The sequence below is a fragment of the Cetorhinus maximus genome, chromosome 4 (genome assembly GCF_964194155.1).
Source record: "Cetorhinus maximus chromosome 4, sCetMax3.hap1.1, whole genome shotgun sequence".
Lineage (NCBI taxonomy): Eukaryota > Metazoa > Chordata > Chondrichthyes > Lamniformes > Cetorhinidae > Cetorhinus > Cetorhinus maximus.
In genome coordinates, this window is record NC_135882.1 from 100,326,867 (window position 1) to 100,354,835 (window position 27,969).

A 27,969-nucleotide genomic window follows, 5' to 3' on the forward strand; every position below is an offset into this window, starting at 1 on the left:
AACACACCGAAAGGTAGGCGTGTATATTGGTAAAGGCCCTTGCACATGTTTATGGTGACATAACTTCTTGATGTGTTGTCCAGCTCAAGCTGTTGATATGCATGTTTAATGTAGGATCTTCCTCCTGCAAGTTTAGCATACAGATCTTCAAGCTTTGGTATTCAATATTTGTCTAATCTTAAACAAAAACAGAATTACCTGGAAAAACTCAGCAGGTCTGGCAGCATCGGTGGAGAAGAAAAGAGTCGACATTTCGAGTCCACATGACCCTTCAACAGAACAGAATTTGTCTCATCTTGTTCACTGCTAATTCATAATCCCCACAGATGCGAATGGTTTGGTCTGGTTTCATCACAGGGACTATGTGTGCTGCCCATTCTGAAAATTGGACTGGCTGGATTATTCCTAACTTCCCCAAACAACATAGTTCAGTATCTACCTTTTCTTTGAGAGCATAAGGCACAGGTCTTGCCTTAAAAAACCGGGGTGTTGCTTCAGGGTCCACGTATATTTTAGCTTGTAGACCTTTGATTTTCCCCAGCTCATCTTGGAATATCCTGTCATACTTTTTCAACAACTCTAGAATTCCTCCTGCCCTGATCTGAAAAATTTCTGACCAACATAGTTTGATTTCTTTCAACCAATTACGGATCAGAAATCTAGGTCCTCCTCCTGTTACAATTATTGGCAGCTGAGCTGTCTTTTGCCTGTATGATACAGGTACAGAGGTGATGCTTTTCACCTGTATTGCTTCTCCTGTATATGTTTTTAACTGAGCAATGGTTTTCTCCAAACTCAAGGCTGGGTACCTTCTCTGAGGTTTTTAAGGATGTGTTCTCCCACCACTGTGGTCGATGCTCCTGTGTCCACCTCCATGAGCAGAGGTGGAAGCAATGTAACAGTGATTGGCTCAGTTTTCCTGGCCTTCAGATTGTGTAGGGAATAAACATCAGCTTCAGTAACTTCTGACTCATCTACATTGTGTACTTTATTTAACTTGGCCTGATGTCTGAATGGCTGTCTTGATCTAATCCTGCACTGTTTAACAACATGCCTTTTTTGTGGCAGTACTGGCATTCTGCCTTTAAATCTACAGACTTCAGATGCATGATTTCCCCCACAACGGTAACAGTTTAACTTCTGGGTTACTGGTGAACTGCTTCCAGTATTTATTTTTATTTTTCTACCTCAATGTATTGACTCCAGTCCTCAACGGATGAGTCGCACTGGTCAATTCTGCCAAAGAGAGGCATTGCTGGTGAGTACACTTCTTTGCTTTCTTCCCTTAAAATAAATTGAAATACTCACAGTCCCAAAGCGTGGTGCTGCGTCGGCGCTATTTATCATCATCATCAATTGTAATAACTTAGGAGTGCAGGACAGGTTTCTTGTAAGAAATAGTAAACTTTATTTACAGACTCCAGATGAGGCTACATGCTTGTTCTAAGGTCAAGGTTAAAAAAACTCCACCCCTTAGATCCTCCGCGCTTAAGGCTGATTTGTCTGTACAGTCACATGATCCCCAAAACAGTATGAAATGGCTTAAATTACAATCATTACAATGGCAACTGCCATTACATAGCACATTTAGTTCTTGCCAGGAATGAAAGGAACATTCACACCACAGTCAACCTTGGAGCCAGGTATCCCTCACATTATCACATTGTTTTCTGTTGTGTAGACAATAGAAGAATTGACTATGTCTGTACAGTCCTCTCTAGACCAGGGCATGGAATAAACCAAGGTAAAGGGGTGCTAAGTGCCGGACGACTCAGCGGAATGGTAACAGGATCTATGCCTGTGACAGTGTGATATGCATCATCATAAAAGAGGACAACATTGGAGAGCTAACACTGCAGTCAGGAGAAGAAGGACAGAGACCGGTCACCTCCAGATCCAGGCCTACAATAAACACTGGGAACGACCAGCTGTGTGGGTGATTGTAAGTTTCAGCCAAATCATCGAGGGGTTTGTGTGGTGAAGCATTTTGTAAATTTCAGCCAACCTTGTATCAGAGTTTGAACTGTGAGGCATTGTTATTAATTCCAGTTAAATCATAGAGGGGCTTGTACTTGTGGGGTGGGGGTGGTGGATTTTGTGAATTCATTAAACAAGCGAATTTGAGGTTGAGCCAAACCCCCTGTTGCATGCATTTTGTTCTTGTAATTCCTACAGTCCAAGGACTATCGTAAGTGGGGATGGGAGTGGAATCTCTTACACTTGTAGCAATTTTTTTTAAATCAAAGAACTCTGGATCAACTGATCTATTGTATTTACAAAATGGAAAAGCAGAAATAAGATGGTAATTTTGCCAGTGTTCCCACAATTACTTCATTTCAGCTTCTTTGGTGCTAACTGATAACTGCAAGTATTTGTCTCACTGGAGATTGTGTTTTGCATGGCAGCAGCCATTACCAATATGTAAAATTCTCTCAAACATTTGGTAGCAAACTTACTGGCCAAGGCAAAACCTTGACTTGTAAGCCAATGGAGTCTACCTGCATGTAAGAGAGCTGTTCAGAAGTGTTCCATGATATAATAAATCTGAGTCGAGTGAGTTGGAATCAAATGTTGGCAGAAAAGATGATGGCTGAAAATGAGCCATTTTCAAAGTATGAGTATTTCAGGCAATGTCAAGGTATATTTTCTTGAAGGGGGAAGGTAGAACAAATAAATCCAGAGTGCCCTGGATGATGAATGAGACAGAGGTACGACATATGTAAGGTAGAAAATGCAATGGAGAATCAGGCTGAGTATAGAAGGACCAGAGGGGAAGTGAAATAACTATTAAGAAAAGCAAGGAGAGAGCATGAAAAGAGGCTGGCAGCTAACATAAAAGGGAATCCCAAGATCTTCTATAAGCGTGTAAATAATAGAAGGGTGGTAAAAGAGTAGGACCGATTAGGGATAAAAATGGGGACTTGCATGTGGAGGCAGAAGAAATAGCGACAGTATTAAATCAGTACTTTGCATTTGTTTTTACAAACGAAGAAGATGTTACCCTGGCCGAGGTGAGAGGAGGTAACTGGTACACTAGAAAAATTTACAATTGAGAAGGAGGAGGTGTTGGAAAGGCTATCTTTACTAAAATAGATAAGGTACCAGGACCAGATGAGATTTATCCAAGGGTACTGAGGGAAGTAAGAGTGGAAATTGCAGAGGCACTAGTGATAATCTTCCAGTCTTCCTTAGACACAGGGGTGGTGCCAGAGGACTGGAGAATTGCGAATGTTACTTCCTTTTTCAAAACGGGGTGCAAGGATAAAGACTGCAGCTACAAACCAATCAGTCTGACTTCAGTGGTAGGAAAACTTCTGCAAACAATGGACAAAATCAATAGTCACTTGGACAAGTGCAGGTTAATTAATGAAAGCCAGCATGGATTCATTAAGGGAAGTTCGTGTTTAACTAACTTGCTGGAGTTTTTTGAGAAGGTAACAGAGAAGGTTGATAAGGGCAACACTATTGATGTGGTGTATATGGATTTTCAAAAGACATTTGATACAGTGCCACACAACAAACTTGTGAGCAAAATTCTAGGCCATGGAATAAAAGGGAAAGTAGGCACTTGGATAACAAATTGGCTGAGTGACAGGAAACAGAGAGTAGTGATAAATGGTTGTTTTTCAAATTGGAGGAAGGTTTGTAGTGGAGTCAGGGGTCAGTGTTGGGACCCTTGCTGTTCTTAATTATATACTAATGACCTAGAATGTGGTGTTCAGGCACGATTTCAAAATTTGCAGATGATACAAAGATTGGAAATATTGTCAGCTGTGATGAGGATAGTCTTGAACTTCAAAAGGACGTAAACATGTTGGTGGATTGGGCAGACAAGTGGCAGATGAAGTTCAATGCAGAGAAGTGTGAGGCGATTCATTTTGGCAGGAAGAATATGATGAAACAGTATAAAATAAAGGTAGAGCCTCTAAAGGAGGTGCAGGGACAGAAGTATCTAAGGTTTTATTAATAGGGGCATTGAGTACAAGAGCATGGAGGTCATGTTGAACTTGTATAAGACACTAGTTAGATCTCATCTGGAGTACTGCTTGCAGTTCTGGGTGCCATACTTGAGGAAGGATATGATGGTATTGAAGAGAGTACTGGGGAGATTCATAAGAATGATTCCCGGGATGAAGAGCTGTAGCTATGAGGATAGATTGGAGAGGTTGGGACTGTTTTCCTTGGAGAAAAGAAAACTGAGAGGAGACTTGATAGAGGTATTCAAGATCCTGAGGGGTACGTACAGGGTAAGTAGTGAGAAACTGTCCCCACTCAAGAGAACATCAAGAACCAGAGGGCACAGATTCAAAATAATTGGCGAAAGGAGTATAAGTAAAGTGAGGAAAAACTTTTTCACCCAGAAGGTTGTTGGAATCTGGAACAAACTTCCTTAGAGGGTGGTGGAGGTAAGTTCGATTGAGGTATTCAAGAGGGAATTGGATTGCTTTCTGAAAAGAAAGAATGTGCAAGGCTACCGGGATAAGGCAGAGGAGTGGGACTAGGTGGAATGCTCTTTCAGAGAGCCCGTGCAGACTCGTTGGGCCAAATGGCCTCCTTCTGCACTGAATTGTTTTTGTGATTCTGTGATTCTATTGCAAAAAATTTTTAAACAATGCCATATTAATCCCCATGTGGATATCAAGGAGCAATTATCAACACCCCACAGCCCAATATTTTGACATGAATGGGATGGCAATTGGATGAAAAAATACATTAAATTCTAGCCGAGTTTCTACCTGAGGCTATTTTTGAGTGGGTCTCAATTTAGGTGACCAACGCCCTTGCTGGAAAAAGGCCTAATGAATATATTTAAATCGGGGTCCGTTGACATCTTTAGGATCCTGATATTTCCATGTGTGTCAGCACTGCTTCTTACGCCTGCCCACAAATCGTGGGTGGTACTCACCTCAGAATTCCCAGTCTCTGACCTGCTCTTGTATCCACAGTGTTTATATGGCTAGTCCTGTTCAGTTTCTGGTCATTGGTAACCCTCAGGATGTTCATAGTGGGGAATTCAAGGATGGTAATGCCATTGAATGTCAAGGGGAGTTAGAATCTCTCTTGCTGGAAATGGTCATGCCTGGCACTTATGCGGTGTGAATGTTAATTTTCACTTATCTATTCATGTCTGATTGTTGCCCAAGTCTTGCTGCATATTGTTGTAATTATGAGATTATTTTTAAGATTGTTAGGTTTTGGGACTGTGTCTTTAATTTAAGGTAAAAATGAATGGGGTTATGTGACCTGTTCAGAAGCCTTCCTGATAACAAGCCTGGGTGATTTGATTGTTAGAAATTAAAGGGAGCACAGATTGTTTTACTTGGAAGAAGGTACAAGGTGTTAATGCTTGGAGACAATGGCCACAGCCTGTGTGCTATCAGTGGATAGACTGTGAGTCTCCAAAGTGTCAGTAAAGTATTGAGAATGTTGGGCTGAAAACAGTTGTGCTTTAAACTGTCCATTTAGTTCCAAAATAAGAGAGTTGGGATCTCAAGGAAACTAAGCAGCATTTCTATCTGGATTCAAGACCCACATGATTCACATTGCCTTCAAAAAGGGCTTTGAGAGGGTAAAGGTTTCTAAGATATCCCTGAAAGCTCACAGGCCCAGTTTTTCTGCCAGAGTCCAGGAGTGAGGGAACAGCTAGAGGCCAAATGTCTCCATGTTTCAGTGGGCAGGAATGCTGGTGGGAGCTCAATCTCAGATTGGAAAGACCAAATTCATGAGTTGCCTAGCTTTATCTAGAGGGAGAAGTCTCCAGGAAAACTTACACTGTGAAAGAAATTTTGGGAATTTAGAATTTCCTGGCTGGGCAATGAAAAATCGGAAGTAAACCCTTGGGAGCTTCTGATGAAGAGTCATACGGAGTCGAAACGTTAACCATATTCCTCTCCACAGATGCTGTCAGACCTGCTGAGTTTTTCCAGCTATTTTTGTTTTTGTTTCAGATTTCCAGCATCCACAGTATTTTGCTTTATACCTTGGGAGCTACAAATCATTTTGGACTGATTCTTGGAGAATTACATATCTACTTAAAGGACAGTGTAACAAATACCTGGCAGTGGGCTTTTTGGTTGTGTTAAAACTTATGTCCTGTAGTTTAACATATAAATTGCTTATAAAAATAGTGTTTAGTTAATAGTGCCTTTAGTCTGTTTGTTACAGTAAATGTCTTAAATCTTGTTGTGTCATTCATTCAGCTATTAACTGAAAGTTTGAATTTCTTTTTTAAAGTTATCAGCCTCTACGGGAATTGCAATAATAGGGACACAGACAACTTCAGTATCTGAGGAGTTGCGAATGGTACTGAACATTGTGCACTCATCAGTGAACATCTCGACTTCTAACCTTATGATGGAGGGAAGGTCGTTGATGATGAAGCAGCGAAGATGGTTGGGCCAGAACATTACTCTGAGGAATTCCTGCAAGAATGTCCTGTAGAGATGATTGGCCTCCAACGATCACAACCATTTTCCTTCATGCTAGGTATGGATCCAAAAGTGAAGGGTTTCCTCCCTGATTCTCATTGACTTCAATTTTGCCAGGGCTTCTTGATGCCAGACTTGATCAAATATTACCTTGCTATCAAGGGCAGTCACTCTCACCTCACCTTGGCAGAACTCAAACTGAAAATCAGTGAGCAGCTTTTGGTATTAAGTGCGGCTTGATAACACTGTTGACAACACTTTACTTGACTTTGTTGATGATCGAGCGGAGGCTGATGAGTGGTAATTGGCTAGACTAGGTTTGTCCAGCTTTTTGTGGACACGACATAGCTGGGCAATTTTCCATATTGTCAAATAGATGCCAGTGTTGTAATGTGGCTAGGGGCGCAGCTAGTTCTGGAGCACAAGTTTTCAGTACTACTACCAAGATGTTGCCCATAGCTTTTGCAGTATCCTATGTCTTCAGCCATTTCTTGATATCACGTGAAGTGAATCAAATTCGCTGAAGGCTGGCATCTTTGATGCCGAGGATCTTAGGAGGTGACAGAGACAGCACATCCACTCAACACTTCTAGCTAAAAATGGTTGCAAACGCTTCAACCTCGTCCTTTATACAGATGTGCAGGGCTCCGATATCATTGAGCTTGGGGATATTTGTTTTTTCTTAATTCATTTACAGGATGTGAGCCTTGCAGGCTAGGTCAGCATTTATTGCCCATCAATAATTGCCCTTGAGAATGTGGTGGTGAGCTGCCTTCTTGAACCACTGCAGTCCCCGTGTACACCCACAGTGCTGTTAGGGAGCGAATTCCAGGATTTTGACCCAGTGACAGTGAAGGAACAGCGATATATTTCCAAGTCAGGATGGTGAGTGACTTAGAGGGGAACTTCCAGGTCATGTTGTTCCCATGTATCTGCTGTCCTTGCCCTTCTAGATGGTAGCGGTCATGGGATTGGAGGGTGCTGCCTAAGGAGCCTTCGTGAGTTTCTGCTGTGCATATTGTATACACTGCTGGCACTGTTTGTCGATGGTGGAGGGAGTGAATGTTTGTGGAATGGGTGCCAATCAAGCGGGCTGCTTTGATCTGGATGGTGTCAAGCTTCTTGAGTGTTGTTGGAGCTGCACTGATCCAGGCAAGTGAGGAGTATTCCATTACACTCCTGACATGTGCCTTGCAGATGGTGGACAGGCTTTGGGGAGTCAGGAGCTGAGTTACTTGCCACAGGATTCCTAGCCTCCGGCCTGCTTTTGTAGCCACAGTATTTATATGGCTAATTCAGTTCAGTTTCTGGTCAATGGTAACCCCCAGGATGTTGATAGTGGGGGATTCAGCAATGGTAATGCCATTGAATGACAAAGGGGCAATGGTTAGATTCACTCTTGTTGGAGATGGTCATTGCCTGGCACTTGCGTGGCACAAATGTTATTTGCCACTTGTCATCCCAAGTCTGGATATTGTCCAGATCTTGCTGCATTTGGACATGGACTGTTTCAGTACCTGAGGCGTGCGAATGGTGCTGAACATTGTGCAATCATCAGTGAACATCCCCGCTTCTGACCTTATAATGGAAGGAAGGTCATTAATGAGGCAGCTGAAAGTGGTTGGACCTAGGACACTACTCTGAGGAACTCCTGCAGTAATGCCCTGGAACTAAGATGATTGACCTTCAGCAACCACAGCCATCTTCCTTTCTGCTAGGTATGACTCCAGTCAGTGGATTCCCATTGACTCCAGTCAATGTGGAGCCTCCTCTTCCGGTTAGATGTTTAATTGTCCACCACCATTCACGACTGGATGTGGCAGGACTGCAGAACTGCAGGTTCCAAAAATATTCAACGCTTAAGAGGGTTAATCTGCTCTGTTTCATTTCACTTGCCTTGGGTGATTTTTTTAATTGTGTATCTTTGCTGTTGTGGCTAGCTTACTTTGAACATTCTCCCATTTAGTGAATCTGATTCCACAGCAAATAAAGAAATCAAACTTTCATTGCTTTTTGGTTTTCTGTTATTCTAAATTTGAAACAAAGGGCTGGAGTTTGTTGAGACAGCATGTAATATTTTCATCAACAGACCATTGGAGTGATCAATCAATCCTTCTGCTGCCTGGAAAAGACTGATGGATCCAGATCTTCTGAGAAGCAGCAATCGTCGTTGGATTGTTGCACCTCTCGAACTTTCCCCCCTCAACTATTTCCCCTAGTGGAGTTCCCCAGGGGTCAGTATTTGGATCCTTGCTTTTCCTGATATATAGTAATGATCCAGATCTTGGTGTGCAGGGACAATTTCAGAGTTTGCAGGTGATCCAAAACTTGGAAGAATTGTAAACTGTGAAGGGGACAGTGTAGAATTCAAAAGGACATAGACAAGTTGGTGGAGTTGGCGGACAGGTGGCAGATGAAGTTCAATGCAGAGAAGTGTGAGGTAATTCATTTTGGTAGGATAAACATGGAGACACAATATAAAATAAAGGGTGTGCAGGAGCAGAAGGACCTGTGTGTATATGTGCATAGATCACTAAAGTTGGTAGGACAGATGGAGAGAGCAGTTAATAAAGCATACAGTATCCTAGGCTTTATTAATAAGGGCATAGAGTACAAGAGCAAGGAGGTTATGCTGATAAAAGCAAAATACTGCGGATGCTGGAAATCTGAAAAAGAAACAGAAAATGCTGGAAAAAACTCAGCAGGCCTGGCAGCATCTGTGGAAAGAAAAACAGAGTTAACGTTTCGAGTCCGTATGACTCTTCTTCAGAGGTAATGTTGAACTTGTATAGGACACTAGTTAGAACTCAGCTGGAGTATTGTGTACAGTTCTGGTGCCACACTATAGGAAGGATGTGAATGCATTGCACAGAGTGCAGAAGAGGTTTACAAAAATGGTTCCAGTGATGAGAAACTCCAGTTATGAAGATTGATTGGCGAGGTTGGGACTGTCCACCTTGGAAAAGAGAAGGCTAAGAGGAAATTTGATAGAGGTGTTCAAAATCATGAGGGGGCTGGACAGGGTAGATAGAGAGAAACTGTTCCCACTCGTAAAAGGATTGAGAATGAGAGGTCACAGATTTAAAGTGATTTGCAAAAGAAGCAAATGTGATGTGAGAAAAAACTTTTTCACACAGCGAGTGGTTCGAGTCTGGAATGCACTGCCTGAAAGTGTGGTGGAGGCAGGTTCATTTGAGGCATTCAAGAAGGCCTTAGTTGATTATTTAATTAGAAACAATGTGCAGGGTTATGGGGAAAAGGCAGGAGGATGGAAATGAATCGTAATGCTCATTCAGAGAGCCGGTGCAGACACGATGGGCCGAATGGCCTCCTTCTGCACCGTAACAATTCTGTGATTCTGTGACAATGCTCCACATTTCTCGCCATGTCTTCTGAGCCCGGCTTTACCAGAAACACAGAGCGCAGCGTCCCTCCGAGAGCTCTGTCACAGCACTGTCAAGTAAAGGGGAGACAGGACACACCCCCTTTTACAGCATCAGCTGCAGTATGGTAAATTTAAAGGTCTAGTGTGAATCTTAATGAATGGGTGAATGAGCGAATGGGTTGAGGTAAGTGGATAAGAGGGCGAGATGAGTGGTAGGGTGGGAGAGGTGATATGTGGGTGAGATCGTGGATGGGTGAGGTGGTTTGTGGGTGAGGTGGTAGATGGGTGAGGTGGCAGCTGGGTGAGATGGCAGGTGAGCAGAGCGACAGGCAGGTGAGGTGGTAGCTGGGTGAGGTAGCTGGTGGGTGAGATGGTAGGCGGGTGAGGTGGTAGGTGACCAGGGTGGCACGTGGGTGAGGCAGCAGATGGGTAGCATGGCAGGTGGGTGAGGTGCTTGGTGAGTGAGGTGCTTGGTGGGTGAGGTGGCAGGTGAATGAGGAAGTAGGTGGGTGTGGTGTTGGATGGCTAAGGTGTCAGGTGGGGTGAAGTGGTAGGTGAGTAGGGTGGCAGATGGGTGAGGTGGCAGGTGGATGAGATGGTAGGTGGGTGAGGAAGTGGATGAGTGAGGTGGCAGGTAGGTGAGGCGGTAGATGAGTAGCGTGGCATGTGCATGAGGCGACAGGTGAGTAGGGTATCAAGAGTGTGAGGTGGTAGGCGAATGAGCTGGATAGGTGGGTGAGCTGGGTAGTTGGGTGAATGGGTGAATGGGTAAGTGGGTAACTGGGTAGGTATGTAGGGTCGGGAAGGGTAGTCAGGTTGAGGGCTAGTCAAGTTGGGCCAGGGAGGCAGCTCTTGGTGAGGGTGGGGAAGGGGAGGGGGGGGAATGGGGGCTAGTCAAGTCTAGTCAGGGTAGTTGGGTGGTTGGGGGTAGTGTGGTTGGGTGGAGTAGTCAGGATAATTGGGAGTGTTGTCAGGAGGTCAGGGGTTATCAGGTGGTCGGAGGTGGAGTTGCGTCGGTTGAGGTCGGGGTTCGTCCAGGTGTTGGGGGTGGGTAATCAGGTGGTCGGGAGGGGTGCTCAATAGGTACTCAGGTCAGGGGGTTAGTTGGGGATCCAGGGGGCTAGTCGGGAGGTCAGGGAAGTTGAGGGGAGAACCAGGGGTTGGGGCGGTCATGGGGTAGTCAGGGTGTCAGTGTGAGTGATTGGATGGGAGTCAGTTGTGTAGTTACCCAGGTGTTTGACTAGGCTTTTTCTGTCTTACTTTTCCCAGGTAGCCATTCAGGTAAGCCCCACAGAACTGTCCATAGCCTCCGACTCAGAGTCGGAGACATTTGTGGCGGGTGACAGGGAGTAGGGGAGTTGCCCATCAGAAGTTAAAGCTTCTTGGGCATTTCCCACAGAGGTCAGCACATTGGGACTTCCACAGGATCCCAACGCATATCTTGGGTCATTCATCCATCTCCAATGATCCATAGAATGGAAGATTTGGGCCATGGTTTCCTCCAATACAGCCCAGCAAGTGTGTGCCGTATCATTGTGATTTGCTGCATGCTGCCTGACTTTGCTTTGCAGCAGTCAACAAGTGGATCCATCACTTGGTCCTGGCCTTCAACAAGATGATGAAGGCACCACAGATGACACTAAAAATAGTGAGTGAGTGGGAAGGCACAAATACCAGCCTATTCAGCCAGAGTTCTTTGGTAGTAACTGGTTTTAGAGTGCTTCACTGAACAATCCCTCTCCCACACATGTTAACAGCCGTCCCCAACGTCTCTTCCATCCTTTCACCCTGCCCAAAGACCAAGATTACAGGGACATCACTATTACAGCAATATACTGCACACAAAGTATTCAAAACAGGCTATCATTTTAATGATTTGCACAAATTCCTACAAACTATTTATCCCCAAGTGCTAACCCAAAGTACCTTTCTTGACTGGCAGTCATCCTAATTTTTGGTAATAGTGCATTAATTGAAATATTTGTATTCATTTCTTAATATAATTTCACATTAAAAATTAAGTACAATTTCATATTACTTTCCATTTTCATAATTTAACAAAATGTTTATTAAATATAATGAAGCAAATTAATAAAAGTTAATGTAAAACAGCAAAGCAGATCATAAAGTATAGATACTTTAGAGTGGAACTAACTATATATTTAAAACTTGATTACCATAATGCATGGATTTTGTTTTACACCATAGCAACATGTAAATTTAATAAATTAAAAAGGAAAGGTCACACCAAAATGTGCATGATTAAGGTAGTTTCTGGTTTAAAAGCTTTATTTTTTTGATATGTAAGGCAAAATATTCCTATGTAAAATCACTTCTTGGGCTAAAGCTCTATTAAGTATTTATCCCAGATAATTGTACAACAATTATAGAAACTCTGAGGACTAAGAATGAGGGCACTGTCCATGCTGTTATTTTCACAAAAAAACTTTAAACTCATTGCTAATCTACAACATTATTATACTCATATGCAAAAGTTGCAATCCACTCAAATCAAGAGACGAGATGCATACATGTAAATTAACATATGTGGGAAGATGGCCATTAGTTGAATTTATATAGCTAACACTTGTGAAAAACTTGAACACACAGGAAATTGATTGCAATTCCTCTTAATAAGGCTGGTAAAGAGACATCCCATGCTGTGGAATCTCCCAAAGTGACAACACTCTAATAAACGGCTGCTCAAAATGGATGTTGACAAGGCTGTTTGAAGAAGCCCTGAAAATGAAGATTATTACAAAGCAAAATTGAAAAACAGAGGTTCGAATCTGTGAGGGTGTTCTACGGACAACTTATCAAAACAATTCAAGCAGTTATAGTTACTTTCCCTTCTTAATGAGGTTTGTGTTCTACACAGATAGGATAATATGTGAAAATTTCCACCAGAAAACTTTTATCTTCTATCATTGTCTGATTCCAAATTCTCAGATTGAAGAAGTTTCTCTTCAAGTCGGAACGCCATCAGATCTTTCCGTGTAATGATGCCAAGGACACGGTTTCTCAAATCAACAACAGTCAAGTGTCGAAGTCCCAGTGTTCGAAAAATGATGTAAGTTCGTTGGAGAGAAAAATTGGCGTGGACTGTCATTGCTGATTGGTTGATGTATGGTTTCTATAGGCAATAGACAAAAGAGCTGAGGAACACTAACTACTGACCATTCTCAACAAAAGACAGATATCTTCAGATAACATAAGTTAACTAAACAAATTATCAAATTGAAAACAATCATTCTTTATAGTTAGTGGTATTCTTAAAGAGGTGGTTTAACATCAGTTTAATATTTTTGTATAAGATAATATCAGACCAAAGCTATCCAAAATCATCACACATTAAACAAAACACTATATAAAGCCTATAAATAATTCCATGTCCTATAACCATGAACAGCTCTGGCTTCCATATTACAAAATGGTTATAGAAACACTGGCAAAGGTGCAAAAAAAGATTTACGAGAATTATACCAGAACTGAGGGGTTTTATCTATCAGGAAAGAATGGTCTGGCAGGAGCTCTTTTCTCCAAAGAAGAAAGGCTGATTGATGACCTAATATAGGTCTCAAGATTGTGAAATGATTTTATAGGATAGATGTAGAAAAGATGTTTGCACTTGTGGGTGAAAGCAGAACAATCCAGTGGCCATAAATATAATGTGGTTACTAATAAATCCAGTAGGGAATTCAAGAGAAACTTCTTTACCCAGAAGGCATTTTGAATGTGGAGCTCACTAACACGGGCAACAGTTGAAATGAGTAACATAGATGCATTCAAGAGAAAGCTAGATAAGCACATGAAAGAGAAAAAAAATAGAAGAATATATTGATAGATTTAGATGAAGAGGGGTGGGAGGAGCCATAGACCAGTTGAGACAAAAGGCCTGTTTCGCTGGTGCAAATGTGTTGTAATGATGCAAACTATGAACAATTGAGCTATTGATAGCTGTTAACAGAGAGACTGAGCCATTTGACAGGAGAAATTGGATAACCCCCACAAACGGGCACAGGATTACAGTGCTTGATTAAATTATGATTGCAATGCAGCCAGGATGCCAATTTAGTGTTTCCTGTGCACTGCCATGATCTCCATGTGCAAACAGTGATTCTCACGCTGTTCATTGGCAGCACGCATCAGCAGGGGGGCAATATCCTGAGTGTCTAGCATTACTTAAAAATAGCCTGCATCTCTTAAAGGGAAGTGCATTATGATTGCTCAAGGTGCTGAGATCATTAGGAATTACTCTACAATCAACAATGGTTGAACATGGGAAAGCAAAGGCTTTTGGACGCAACACTAAAAGTCTTCTTTGAATTCATTTATGGGATTTGGGCAACGCTGGCTAGGCCAGCATTTATTGCCCATCAATAATTGCCCTTGAGAAGGTGGTGGTGAGCTGCCTTCCTGAACTGCTGCAGTCCCTGCGGTGTAGGTACACCCACAGTGCTGTTAGGGAGGGAGTTCTAGGATTTTGACCCAGCGACAGTGGAGGATTGGGGATATATTTCCAAGGCAGGATGGTATGTGGCTTGGAGAGGAACTCCCAATTGATGGTGTTCCCATCTATCTGCTGCCCTTTTCCTTCTAGATGGTAGTGGTCCTGGGTTAGGAAGGTACTGCCTAAGGAGCCTTGGTGAGTTTCTGTAGTGCATCTTGTAGATGGTGCACACTGCTGCTATTGTTCATCAGTGGTGGAGGGAGTGAATGTCTGTGGATGTGTTGCCAATCAAGCGGGCTGCTTTGTCCTGACGGTGTCAAGCTTCTTGAGTTTGTTGGAGCTGCACTCATCCAGGCAAGTGGGGAGTATTCCATCGCACTCCTGACTTGTGCCTTGTAGATGGTGGACAGGCTTTGGGGAGTCAGGAGGTGAGTTACTTGCTGCAGGATTCCTAGCCTCTGACCTGCTCTTGTAGCCACAGTATTTATATGGCTAGTCCAGCTCAGTTTCTGGTCAATGGTAACCCCCAGGATGTAGATAGTGGGGGATTCTGCAAGGTAATACCATTGAATATCAAGGGATGATAGTTAGATTCTCTCTTGGTGGAGATGGTCATTGCCTGGCATTTGGGTGGCGTGAATGTTACTTGCAACTTGTCCAGGTCTTGCTACATTTGAACATGGATTGCTTCAGTATCTGAGGAGTTGTGAATGGTTCTGAACATTGTGCAATCATCAGCGAACATCCCCACTTCTGACCTTATGATGGAAAAAAAGTCATTGATGAAGCAGCTGAAGATGGTTGGGTCTAGGACACTACCCTGAGGAACTCCTGCAGTGATGTCCTGGAACTGAGATGATTAACCGCCAACAACCACAACCATCTTCCTTTGTGCTAAGTATAACTCCAACCAGCAGAGAGTTTTCCCCCTAATTCCCATCGACTTCAGTTTTGCTCGGGTTCCTTGATGCCACACTTGGTCAAATGCTGCCTTGACGTCAAGGGCAGAGGAAATGTGTCTTGTATCCATAGGACCATCCAGGCACTTGTTTATGAGGCAGAGGCAAGAAATAGCCACATGAGTTCAATGTCAGGAGTATAACTCCAAGTACATGGATACAGTGCAGGAAAAAGTTCAGGTATGAGAATTGGTCCCAAAGCACCATCTTCCCTCTGCTGAATACATTTCTCCACCTCCTTCTCCTCCTACTTCCAGTAAATTGTCATGCTCTGTGTGACCTCTGTTCATTCTCCCAGTCATATTTAATTCAAAAGGCAGTTCTATTAGGCCACTCATGTCTGGCATCAACTAATCCTTGCAGAGGTCTTTAATTTGCTAAAAGTTCTTCAGCACCTGCCATGCCACTTAGTTTAACCAACTAGGAAAAGCAACCAAAATGTAGAATTGCTACAACAGCCAGAAAAAATAAACTAGCAACTAACCTGCATGTAGTTGATGATCCCTTTAAATAACACTGGTGGTAGGACCTTCATGCCATTTAACAGCTTATTCAGGGGTTAAGACAGGACATAGCCTGGAGTGTGGAACTCAAAACAGCAGCACTAGTGTCAAATCAGTGTGGGACACTGATTAATATCATGATCTTCCTGTTCTGTATGCTGCTGGTAGACATTAGGGCCAGACTTTTTCAGCCCCTGGCAGGGTTTACCCCATGGAAGGGCCTGTGAGCCACTGAAATGCCCATTCACATTGGCGGGACCAGAAGATCCCCCCGCATGACAGGCTGGAAAGTTCTGGCCTAAGTGTGGGTGTGCAAACACCTTTATGAAGATGCTATCTACTGTACTTCCCATTAGAAGTCTGCCCGTGTGTCAAAAATGCCATTTCCAACACTTCGGCGGGAGCCTCATAGTGCCCAAAAACCGGCACTACAGAGCCCAATTCCACCACCTTAACATCAAGCTATCTAGGTTTAGTAGATCACTATAACAAAGTGCAATGAGAACTCCAGAGTCCTATAAAATGGATTAAACACCCCCACCTGTAAACCCAGGGTTTTCTCAAGCTTTCTGGAAAGCAATCAAATATAACTGGAAACTGCTATCTAATTGACATTACATTTAATACAGCCAATTAAGACATCTGCATACACAGAAGACAGGAAGAAATTGTTGAAGTCCTATACATGTAGAAAGAAAGTTTTTTCTCCTTTGCTGTTGAATTGTGATAACTTTATAGTGTGGGCACTAGTGAAATCAAATCTTGGATGAGAAAGCTCATGACGAAAGGACTAAGAACAAAGAAAAATATTTATCAGTGAAAAGTTTATAACCAAAACTGTGATTAGATACATATCTCATAATAGGCATGAGGAATAAAGTTGAACAGTGGGAAATATTTAAGAGTTCTCGCAAAACTAAACACTTTTTATTTTCCATTCCAAACCATTCAGATGTAATTACTGCTAAACACAAGGTTAGTTCAATTTGCTGCCTTGGATCTTCATTAGCTGTCGTAAAATTCCATTGTCATATCAAATGGTGAGCTATACCTACTCTCCTTAATTGGATTTCTGAGAGGAACCAGAAAGGTTACAGTGAGGCCTATGAAACATGCAACATTCAGATTTCCATTCAATTAGAAACCAGAGGCATTCAGAAGAGACAAAGGAATGGGTTCCATTGAAACATTCAGAGCAACTGTGCATTCAGTTTGTGTCTTGTGGACTATAACCATTTCAGTCTAGACCCAATCTGATAATCAAAGCTGACCACTGGATTCTGGATTCAGCAAGGGCGGAATTTTATGGACCTGTCGCGGGGCGGACTGGGCCATAAAATGCAGCAAGCCATTCAAAACTCCATTGACTTCGGCAGGACTGTAAAATCCTGCCAGCGTAAAATTCAGCCCCAGGTTTAGTGATGGGAGCTCTGTACCTGAATTATTTTATTCCATCCAACTCATCAACATGCCCAGTGGGGCATGCATCTTATACATTTAATATTCATAGTTATAACATTTTCAGGGGAAAGAGAGAAACATGGGGGCTGGAGTGGTTATGTTAGTAAAGGATTCTATCACAGCCTTAGAACATAAGGGTGTCCATTGAGTTGTAACAGTATTGAATCTTTATAGGTAGAATTAAGAAATCAAAAGGGAAATCATACAGTGCTCAGTGAGCATTATAAGCTCCAAAGGAAATTGAGGGAGTAAGCTGTAGACAGTTCAGAGAATATGTAAGGGTAATAATATTAGAATGATTTAACTATCCCATAATAGACTGAAATAAAGGTAACGCAAGCAGTCATAGTGGAGTATGCGGGAATTTATTATAAGCAAGTCAGGTGTTCCCACAAGAACCACACCAATTAAAATTTTCAACACTTATAAAGTAAAAGTTTAGATCTTGGCATTCAAGATATTCTTTTGTTTGAAGTATAGTACCTAATAAAGGTAGGCCCTTAAACTTCACAGGACCATTAGGGATTTCTGTGAGAAGAACCCACTGGAAAACAACAGGCAAGTGATTCAGCTACCGTTTATATAAAATCCTGTTGCTTATGCAAAATGCTAAATAAACAACAGCATAGAGCCAACACGCTGACTGCAGATTTTTGGACAATTGACTCACTGCTTACCAAATTGACATAGTGGTCCTCATATCGGTTGTCAGTCCTATACTTATTCAGGAGAAGATTTATCTTTGTTGAGTTTAGCAACTTGACTGATACCTATTAATAAATTACAAAGAACAAGACTTAGAATACTAAACAACAACTTGCATTTATATAGAGCCTTTAACATAATAAAACATCCCAAAGTACTCCACGTGAGTGTTATCAAACAAAATTTGACATTGAGCCAGGTAAGACCTTTTAGGACATGACTAAAGAGGTCAGTTTTAAGAAATGCCTTCAAGCCAGAGAGATGAAGAGGCAGGGAGATTTAGGGAGGAAATTCCAGAACTTAGAGTTTTGAATAGCCTCATGTTTAAGGAGGATGAAAGATAGGAGGTCAGCCAGGGGTGCATTGGAATAGTTAAGTCTAGAAGTAACAAAGGCATGAATAAGGGTTTCAGCAGCAGTTGCGCTGAGGCAGGGTCAGACTCAGGTGACATTATGGAAGTGGAAATAGGTGACCTTAATGATGGAATGGGAAAGTGCTCAGAAGCTCATCTCTGGATTAAGTATGACAACAAGGTTGCCATCAGTCTGGCTCAGCCTCAGGCATTTGCCAGGGAAAGGGATGGAGTCAGTGACTCAGGAACAAAGTTTGTAGCAGGGACAATGCCTTTGTTCTTCCCAATATTTAGCTGGAGAAATATTCTGCTCATCCAGTATTGGAAATCAGACAAGCAGTCTGATCATTTAAAGGCATTGGAAGAGTTTAGAAAGGTGTTGGTGAGGTGGAGCTGAATGTCATCAGTGCACGTGTAGAAACTGACATTGCGGGCCTGATTTTGGCTACCGAGGCAGGTAGCTCATTGGGAAATTTCCCTACTCGCTGGACCCACCTTGGTAAAAAGTACCCGGAAAAAGGGTAATTTTCACTCCAGGGGGGCGGGGAAGCCTGTGGGGACTGAATGCAGGGTAGAGTCAGGCCCACCAAAGCAGAGTGTAAGCGGCCAGAGGGGTGGGCAAGTTCTGAGGCAGGCTGATTAGATAATCCAGCTCAGCACTCTAGGACTTTGTCCCAATTGTTTTAAGAGTTGTTAAGACTGTTAGCCCTCTTCCCTCACACTGCCTCACCCCAAACCCCCCCACCATCCAAGGTCCCTCATACCCTCCATGCCAACAATGACAACTCATGCGCCCCAGCCAACCCCCAATGGTCCATTATACATTCCATGCCAACTCCATAGCCATTCATCCAGGATCCATCATGGGCAGACCTCAGGAGAACTTAAAAAATAAATTTCTAACAATCTTATACAGCTCTCACTCCTACAGTCTTGATAGTGAAAAATTCCCAATCATAAAGCCCATTCAAGCTCTTAAAGCTCCTCAAGGAGTTAATCTCCAATAAAAACAAACTTCTATTTAGATTTTTTTTTTATTCTATTACACATTCATGAGATGTGGGCATCACTGGCTAGGCTAGCATTTATTGCCCATCCCTAATTGGCCTTGTTCAGAGAGCATTTTAAGAGTCAACCACATTGCTGTGGATCTGGAGTCACATGTAGGCCAGATCAGGTAAGGACAGCAGATTTCCTTCCCTAAAAGACATTAGTGAACCAGATGGGTTTTTACGACAATCAGCAATGGTTTTGTGGATATCATCAGACTTTTAATTCCAGATTTTTATTGATTCAAATTTCACCATCTGCCATGGTGGGATTTGAAACCGGGTCCCCAGAGCATTGCCCTGGGTCTCTAGAATTCTAGTCCAGTGACAATACCACTATGCCACCACCTCTCCTAAAATCCACATCAAAGATAGCTAATCCTTTAATAGACTCTTTAAACTGTCAATCAAACTGTGAACTCAGAACTTTCTGCTGACCTCTTTGGTCAGAGTTTCCTTGGTCTCATGCTCTCTTAACTTTGATGCCTGGTAAGTGCATGGAATTGGTAGCACTATTCTTAACTGAGGCATTGAATTTGGTAGGCCCAGCAGCATAGAACTGCAGTACTGTTTCTTTATTTACTTCAATGCAACCACACAACTTAAAGCGAATCCATAATTCAGCTTTAGGGTGAATTATTGTGGAATGATGCTGAATTGGGGACAGCTGAGAACAACTGATATTCTAAATGGCATATAAAGGCAAATATGTAAGACAGGAAGTTGTTACAAGACAGCTTAAAAATCAAAAATAAGTAGGTGTCTGGCTATGGTAACATACAAATGAACTACTGTTTCCTCAGATCAGTGAACATTTTCTATATGAATGGAAATATTGAGAGAAAGCATAGATTTGTTTTCTAATAATGGCCCTTTTCTGAACTGACAGCCAGCACTGGAGAATGACTTGTCTACTTTGCCCGTCATCCTTTCCATTATACACTCCAGCAGTCCTCATGCATGAGCCCCTCCTTTGCTAATAAAAGTGGTAGAGTCCACTTCACTGGGCACAGGAACAGGGAAAGAGAAATTCTGAAATCTTTATCTTTGCTGAAACATGGCTCCAAAAGATTTTGCAACCCAGGGCCCTCTAAAGTAAAAATATAAATGTGCTGCATGTGACCCGTAGGTTCACTCACGCTTTTAAATTCTGCAATAAGTTTCCTCCTCTCCCCTTCCCAGTAATTCACTCCCATGTTACATCAGGGATATGCTTTTGGTCCACCAAAATGAGCTGATCCTGTGAATCCTGACAGGATAGAAGTGTAATTCGCGAGTGGGCGAGTGTTGATCTGTGGGAATTATTGCAGCACAGGCAACACTGCAGATTTTCAGCCCCAGTATCTGCAGATGCACTGTTCAAACACTGGGCATTGATATATGAACACAAATCAGAATCACATTCAAATACAGAATACATAAGGTATCCATTAGGTATTATTAGTGAGGGAATGGGCCTAATGCCCAAGGGTTGCTATCATGTTTCCTGTAGCTCATGTGTACAGATTAAGTAAATAACTCTCTTGTGTTGGCCTACACACTGCACTTAATGATAACCATTCTGGCTCATACTCTCCCAGCCATTTAGGTCAGAGTAATAAAAAAGTATGTGATGTAAGTCACAGTTCAATGCAACTGTTAAGTCATTTAAGAATACAGTTATGGTTATAGACCCAATAATTTATCCTGCAGCATATGAATTAAATTGCTATTGAAAACATGCTTAATTTTTAAGAACATTTCAATGCAGTAGCCTAGAAATTGCTATCAGGAAACCCCTTCATGCCACTAGCAGATTTGCAATAGTGCCCAGCAGTGCATTGTGTTCTGTTATGATCACTTCTCATTGGTTTCCACATTAAGGACATTATGTGTCACTTAAAGCATGTATGACCCTCGTTATCATTGTTCGTTCTTGTGTAATTGTTCATTAAAGGACCAGTGTAGTAAATTGTAGTCTTCAAGCCTCCTACTTTCCCTATGAAAGGTGCATTGTAGCTGAGACAAGTTGTTACCTGGGATGTTGGGGTTCATATGGAAGCTGGATTTCTCTTTTTGAAATCTAATGACAGTTTTCAGTCCTCCCCAAGTAGTTAGCTTGATAGAGGGAAATGACAGAGAAGGGCTGCCAGGGATGTATGGATGCATGTACAGTCCAACCTATTGTTATGCCACCTATCACATCTACAAATCTGAAAAGTGTTATATCTAGGTCTTTCCTGTGGCAGTATCTCCCCCACACCATCCCCTTCTCCTTAACATCCCAAATCCCCAAGTGAACACTGCACGATGGCCGGATGCAATCCCATCACAGTCCTGATGTCTGTGGGTAGCATTTGGGCTGTGTGACATTCTGCCATTTACTGCCTGGAACAAGTGGGGTGTTGATTGGCTAGATCTATATGAGGCCCAGGAGTTAAAATTAAGGCACCCAGAAGTTGGGTTCATGAGGCAAATCAGCACTGGAGAAGATGAATGTTATTACTTCCTCTGATCATTCCAGGTAAACCTCACCTCATTGTAGTCCATCTGAGCGTGTTGGTTGTAGCTCCCCTCATTTTGGGTTTCAAAAAGTATTTCATTTTCCAAGATTCTACAAAGTTCCAACCTAATCCCAAAATAAATTAAAGCATAATTTAGAATCCAAGAATTAGAAGTAGTTAATACAAACAGCAAATGCTTGAAATATATAGCAGATCTATTAGCATCTGTAAAGAGAAAAGATGGGTTAATGATTCTGGAGTAGATCTTTCATCAGAGTTTCTTTGTTTATTGTTCTCACCAAACTGAAGATGTCACCAATGCAAAATGGAAGATTCATCTACTTTATTTGCACCCAGTGTTAGCACCAAGCACCCCTATATCAGATGCTGTACAAGTTGATGAAGAGTAAACCACCCCCTGCACTGCTGCAACAATAGGAACCCCTTTACCCTGAGTCCTCATAACAGTAAACTGGATATCCAGCAGCAAGAGTTGCTAAGAACACAAGAACATGACCAGATGTTGGTCATATGGCCCACTGAACCCTTTCCACTATTCATATCTATGGCAACTTCACATTCCCACCCTATCACCATATCTATTTATTCCCTTAGTGTCCAGAAACCTTGTTGGCACTAAGATTGCTGCTGTCCCATTGTTGGTGCCTTGGTCTCCCTCCTTCTCTGCTGCTCCTCCTCCTCAATAGGGGTCCTGGAGCCTGGGTGGATGAGGCCCATGACAGGTGGCCTCACTCTTGGTGCAAGGCATTATCTGCAGACAACCCCCAACTTTCCCTCACTCTTTTCTTTGGTGTAAGCTCCATTGCTCCAATGACCACTTGGCAACAGGCCCCCACAGTGCTGGCACCTTGTCCCCCCTCCTGCCTTCAGTTGCCAGTGCCCATGCTGCTCCACCCTCCTATGCAATCCTGTGAGAGAGACTCAGTACTGAGCTCACCCTTGCTTTCCACCTCCTTTAACCCAGCAAGGCTCTGAAGCCCATGTTTAACATGCACCATTAGTAAAATTTAAAAAGCACCGTAAAATTGCAGTCAATTGGCCTGTTAAGTAGCAATTAAGCCTTCTCTCCTTGTCAATACGCAAAGGCTACCCTCCATGTCGGCTGCCATCTGTAAAATGCTGAAACAATGTTTGAAGATGTTGGACTTTGGGTTTGATGTCTTCTGTACTGATTTTAAGCCACCACACCCACAGCCAAGTCCAAACCTGTTCCAAACGGTCCCTTAAAATTCTGGCTGTTAGCTCTATTTCTCTCTAAACAGATACTGCCAGACCGGCTGAGTATTTCTAGCATTTTCTGTTTCTTGTTTTAAAATATATTATCTTAAAAATATGCTGAATTTTGATCATAATGGAGAAATTTGACATTCCACAAATTTAAATTTGCTTTTCAGGGCCAATGAGGATGCTTAGCAGCATATTTGTGAAGTTAGTTACACATCATTCAACAAGATGAAGCTTTTTGAGGTTTTTACCATGAGATTAACAGCATAAAAGTGGAAGTTTTTATCTATTCACTAATTGTTTAGGGATTGCACACTGGGAGAATCTCAATAGTGCACCCCAGGAGCAGCGTAGAATCACTGACAGCAAATATAGATCCCCATGTTATTCTGAGCACGTGCAGACTTCTGAAGTCGCTGTCAGTTTGAGTGGAGTAGTGACAGCGAATGCTGAAAGCTTCACTGTCATTATCACCACAAAATCCAGCCCATTGTTTTGCAGGTTGGTTTTGAATTTGCCCCCCTTCAAGCTCAGGTTGTGTCCTCTGGTTCTGCTGTTCTGGACAAGTGAACTTGGCATAGCCTACACTATCTTGTTGCTTTAGAATCCTAAAAACAGCAAACATACCATCTCCTAATCCCCCTTTTCCTAAAAGAAAAGAAAGACGTGCATTTACACAGCACCTTTTAAAGCATGTCTCAAAGCACTTTATAGCCACTGAGGTACATTATGAAATGCAGTCGCTCTAGTAATGTGGGAAACGCGACAGCCAATTTGTACACAGCAAACTCCCACAAACAGCCATGAGATAATGACCAGCAATTTTTTTTTTGTGATGTTGATTGAGGTGTAAATATTGACCAAGACATCAGGGATAACTCCCTTGCTCTTCTTCAAAATAGTGTCATGGGATCTTTTACATCCACCAAAGCAGGCAGATGGAGCCTCAGTTCAGTGTGTCATCTGAAAGATGGCAGCTCCGCCAGCGCAGCACTCCCTCAGTACTGCACTGGAGTGTCAGTGTAGATTTTTGTACTCACATCTGGAGTAGGGCTTGTGCCCAGGACTTTGTGACTCAGAGGTGAGAGTGCTCCTAACTGAGCCATGGTTGACACTCTAACGGGGCTGTAGTGAAAACATGACAGGTTTGCAATATTCTGAAGTGATTTACATTAGTTCATTTTTATGAAAAGCAAATGAAAGTAAGCTTTTTGGAGGTGGTCCTGCTTTAATTTTATGGTAAAGATGTAATGCTGTTCAGCAAAGAGCCCACAACCTAAATTTGTCTAAAAATGTATTTAGTCAATCCATTTCCACAATGCTTTCATGATTCCCCAGCCAGTGATATGGAATCAATGCACAGAGAAATGCCAACATTTGGTACAGCTACGTTACTCCTCATGATTACTTTATGGGTGGTATTTTGTGATCCCCCTACCGCTACACGATGAGTTTGGAGGTGGGGATGGCATTAAATTGGGCAGGGTGGTGGTGGATGGGGACCCCGGGTCATTCCCGCCTCCAACCAATTATGTCAGTGGCAGGAAGGCCCATGAACGGCCTTCCTGCCCCTTTGCCAATTGAGGCCCTTAAGCAGCCAAAAAATACCCACTTAAGGGCCTCAGCCCGGTGCCGCTGGTATTAACCTAGTGGCCGTCGGGGGTCTCACCACACAGGGACCGTAACAAGCAAACCTGTGCGAGTTACTTGTGGTCTTCCAGGGAGGGGGTCCTTACTTAAAGGCATTCACTACCTGCACGAAGGACCTAGCATCAGGAAGGAGGGGGTGCTGCTCTGAGCCAACCCCTACCCTTGCTGCTAATCCACCACACCCTTCTCCCCCAACTCCATGAAACTCCTTCCCCTATCACTTACCTCGAGCCCGGGTCACTCTGCAATCCTGAGCCTCAGTTGAATGTTGTTTCATTCCACCACCTCCCCCGTGGCATTGCTCAGCAAAGGAGCTGTCAGCCTCTGATTTGCCTGCAGCGCTCAACAGGCAGGACCTCCCGCCCCCAGGGTCCTTGATTCTGGGTAAGGCCCACCAATGGCCTGTGAATTGCCTGATTGGCTCATCTTTCAGTAGGCCGGTCCCAAAGGAGGCAACATGGGTCTCTCACCGGGTTTCCAATGTCAGCTGGGACCCCGCCATCTCCATAAAATACCTCCTTATGATTCGATATTTCACTTTTTCTGATTCAGTTGTATTACTCTGAAGAGAAGGAAAACCTTTGGATGTGACCAATGATCCATCTATCTGGACATTAAAGATCCCAATGCATTACTTGAATAGCAGGAGTTTGTCTGGTATCCTGGCCGGCATTTTACCTTCACTATATCATGTTGCTGATGTTGGTTGGGAATTGTTAGCACAGAATGACTGCTATTTTCCCTACTGAACAACAATCAATGTACTTCAAAACAAAAAGGAATTTATCGTGGAAGTAATTTGAAACATTTTGATGACATAACAAGGTGTTATATAAATGTGAGCATCTCTTTTTTTCAAGTTGAGAATCATTCTCAAACTTCTTATGTATCTCCTGATGACATTCGCAGATGTTTGTAAGAAGGTTATTCGCCTACTCTCTCAGCTAAAGTTGGTAAATAGCAGGAAGAAATCAAGAAATGAGGAGTAAAATTAAAGAAGCATTTCAAAAAACAGAAACCGTTGTCAGATTGTTAGTCAGAACATATGACTAGAATGAGTATCCACTACTAACTTATCTATTCTTGCATCAACTGCACATAGATTATGACAAGTATAATTACATAAATTCAAATGGATTTCATTTTCAAACACAGCTGGGGGTTTTTGTGACCAGAGACCGATAATGCATCTTAACTATTTGTTTTTGTCTGCTTTTCCCTTTTTTTGTTGGATTATCTTACACCATTCTTGTCCAGCTGGCAACGTGGCAAGACCTCTAATATATTTCTACAGTTTTCAAACAAACAACACAGCCAACAGCAATGCACTGGCTTATCTCAGCAGAAGCAGAATACAACTTCCACATATCCTCACACCCACTGAGGATTTTTATGCAGAATACTGAGAGGAAACTAACCAGCTCCCTATACATATTACTGAGAATGTGGTGGCTCACTTTATTCAGAGGTTAAAGCTATAGTCAGAGTTCGGTGAAATATTTGGTTAACGATTAATCCGAACTGCTACAAAACCATGGAGCAGAATTTTCCCCCATCAAGGGGGGAAGAGCAGGAGCGGGCAGGCGCGCCTCCGGTCGGCACCCCCAATTGGGGGCATGCCGCCATTTTACGTGGGCGGGCCAATTAAGGCCCGCCCAGCATGACGTCCGCCAGGAAGCACTATGCATTCCCTGTGTGGGGTGGGGGGGGGAGGTGATATTCCCTCAGCCAAGAGTGCGCATGTGCCCAAAAGAGCGCACTCATCTCCTTGAGACTAAGTGCTGCCTCAGGGAGATCGGCTCCAAATTTAAAAATGTTACAGAGACAAAGACAAAATTTTTTTTGACATGTCCCCTCATGTGACACTGTCACATGAGTTGGGATATGTCCATCACTTTCAGTCAAACCTTTACGAAAAATTTTAAAATCCTCATGAAACTTCATCCCACCTGTGAATGAGGTTTCATGCTTTTTCTGAAGCCCACCAGGGCTCCCGGCCTGCCCGCCAACCTTAAGGTTAGACGGGCAGGTCCATTAACTACTTGAATTAGTTTTTAAATGAACTCAATAGGGCTTTGACAGGTCGGCGGGCTCACAGCTGATTCGGCTGCGCCAACGCCCACCTGAAAATTGAAATGACACAGGGTGACATCGGGAGTTCCGCCCGACATCATCCGCGTCATCTTACGTGTCGGCGAGTGAGCCCCGCCCCCCCACTCACCGACCTAAAGATCCTGGCCCATGAGATGTGACTGTTTCCTGTGAATTATTTTCAATTCATATCTTATATATAACTCTATTTTTTAATATCACAAGTAATTGTTTAATCAAAAGTTCCTTTGGATAACTATGAGTTAAATTGAAATCATTCTTTTCCAGCCAATATGGTTTGGATTTAAATTTGCTCATGCATCATTATAAAACTGTTTGTTTCAACACTCCTGACATGATGGTTACTACTACCAGCTGCTCAGTGGTTTCTTATTATTCAAAGGTGCAAACCATCAGACTGATACAATTCATCAACATTCATTCATAACATTAAGTGACAAAACCAGTGGAGTTCTAGCACATAAATTGCTCACCTGGTGATGCTTCCTATAAATACTTCCTCATGGGCTTGCTGTAGTTGATAAATCACAGGGAATCCACCATGATTTGTCTCCAAGAGAAGTCCAGCCAGGGAAGAGATCTTTTCCCTCAGGTGAAGGACCTTTACTTGACGCTCCATGACATCTTTCGCTGCAAACAATTCCAAATTCAGCCTGTGAAAATGAAGAAGGAGGTCAGGTCAGGAGCAACCTCGTTGTCATGGTTAACACATGTGGCTGTTGTTGTTTATTAAAAGGAACCAGAAACCTGAAACCATCTGAATAGCTTAACATCAGACTGGCTCCAACAAACAGCAGGAACATTTGTATTCTTTCAACTTATTTAGATAAAAACAACTTTGTAACATTTGTATAAGATTTTTTCCATTTCTAAGTGACTGTCTACTAGATTGGGTTTCATCTATCCATGTGCATATTGCAGGACGTGAGCTGTTAACATTGGCCCAGAGCTTCCAGTCAGCTTTAATGCTGAGCGCGTTGACACTGCCTGTGAAGATTTCAGCAATCTGACTGTTTTACAATTTTTCAGCCAGGACTTCCAATCCCTGCTGAAGCATTAAAGTGTCAGCATGGACATCGCCGGAGAAGATTGTCTGGTACAACAAGAGACGGAAGAAGGGAGAATATTCCACCACAGTAGCTACCATATTCAGGTAAGTTTTTAAAGGTCCAAGCCTTTCAGTAAGT

The 27,969-nt window shown here is 42.7% G+C and overlaps 1 protein-coding gene and 1 long non-coding RNA gene across 2 annotated transcripts in view; one reads left to right on the forward strand and one right to left on the reverse strand.

Annotated features, from left to right (window-relative positions):
- The first annotated feature begins 1,238 nt into the window (after nt 1-1,238).
- LOC144679342 (uncharacterized) lies at nt 1,239-27,914 on the forward strand. Its single transcript, XR_013576322.1, has 3 exons — nt 1,239-1,258; nt 12,763-12,883; nt 27,812-27,914. It is a non-coding gene; the product is annotated as an uncharacterized LOC144679342 (long non-coding RNA).
- LOC144679341 (chloride channel protein C-like) overlaps nt 12,699-27,969 on the reverse strand; it is a 167,517-nt gene continuing 152,246 nt past the window's right edge. Inside the window, exons 13-16 of the mRNA XM_078539718.1 lie at nt 27,256-27,435; nt 21,807-21,900; nt 17,864-17,956; nt 12,699-12,946 (exon numbers count right to left, since the gene is read on the reverse strand). Coding sequence (XP_078395844.1) covers nt 12,728-12,946; nt 17,864-17,956; nt 21,807-21,900; nt 27,256-27,435 — 586 coding nt within the window. The 3' untranslated portion in view covers nt 12,699-12,727. The remainder of the gene's footprint in view (nt 12,947-17,863; nt 17,957-21,806; nt 21,901-27,255; nt 27,436-27,969) is intronic.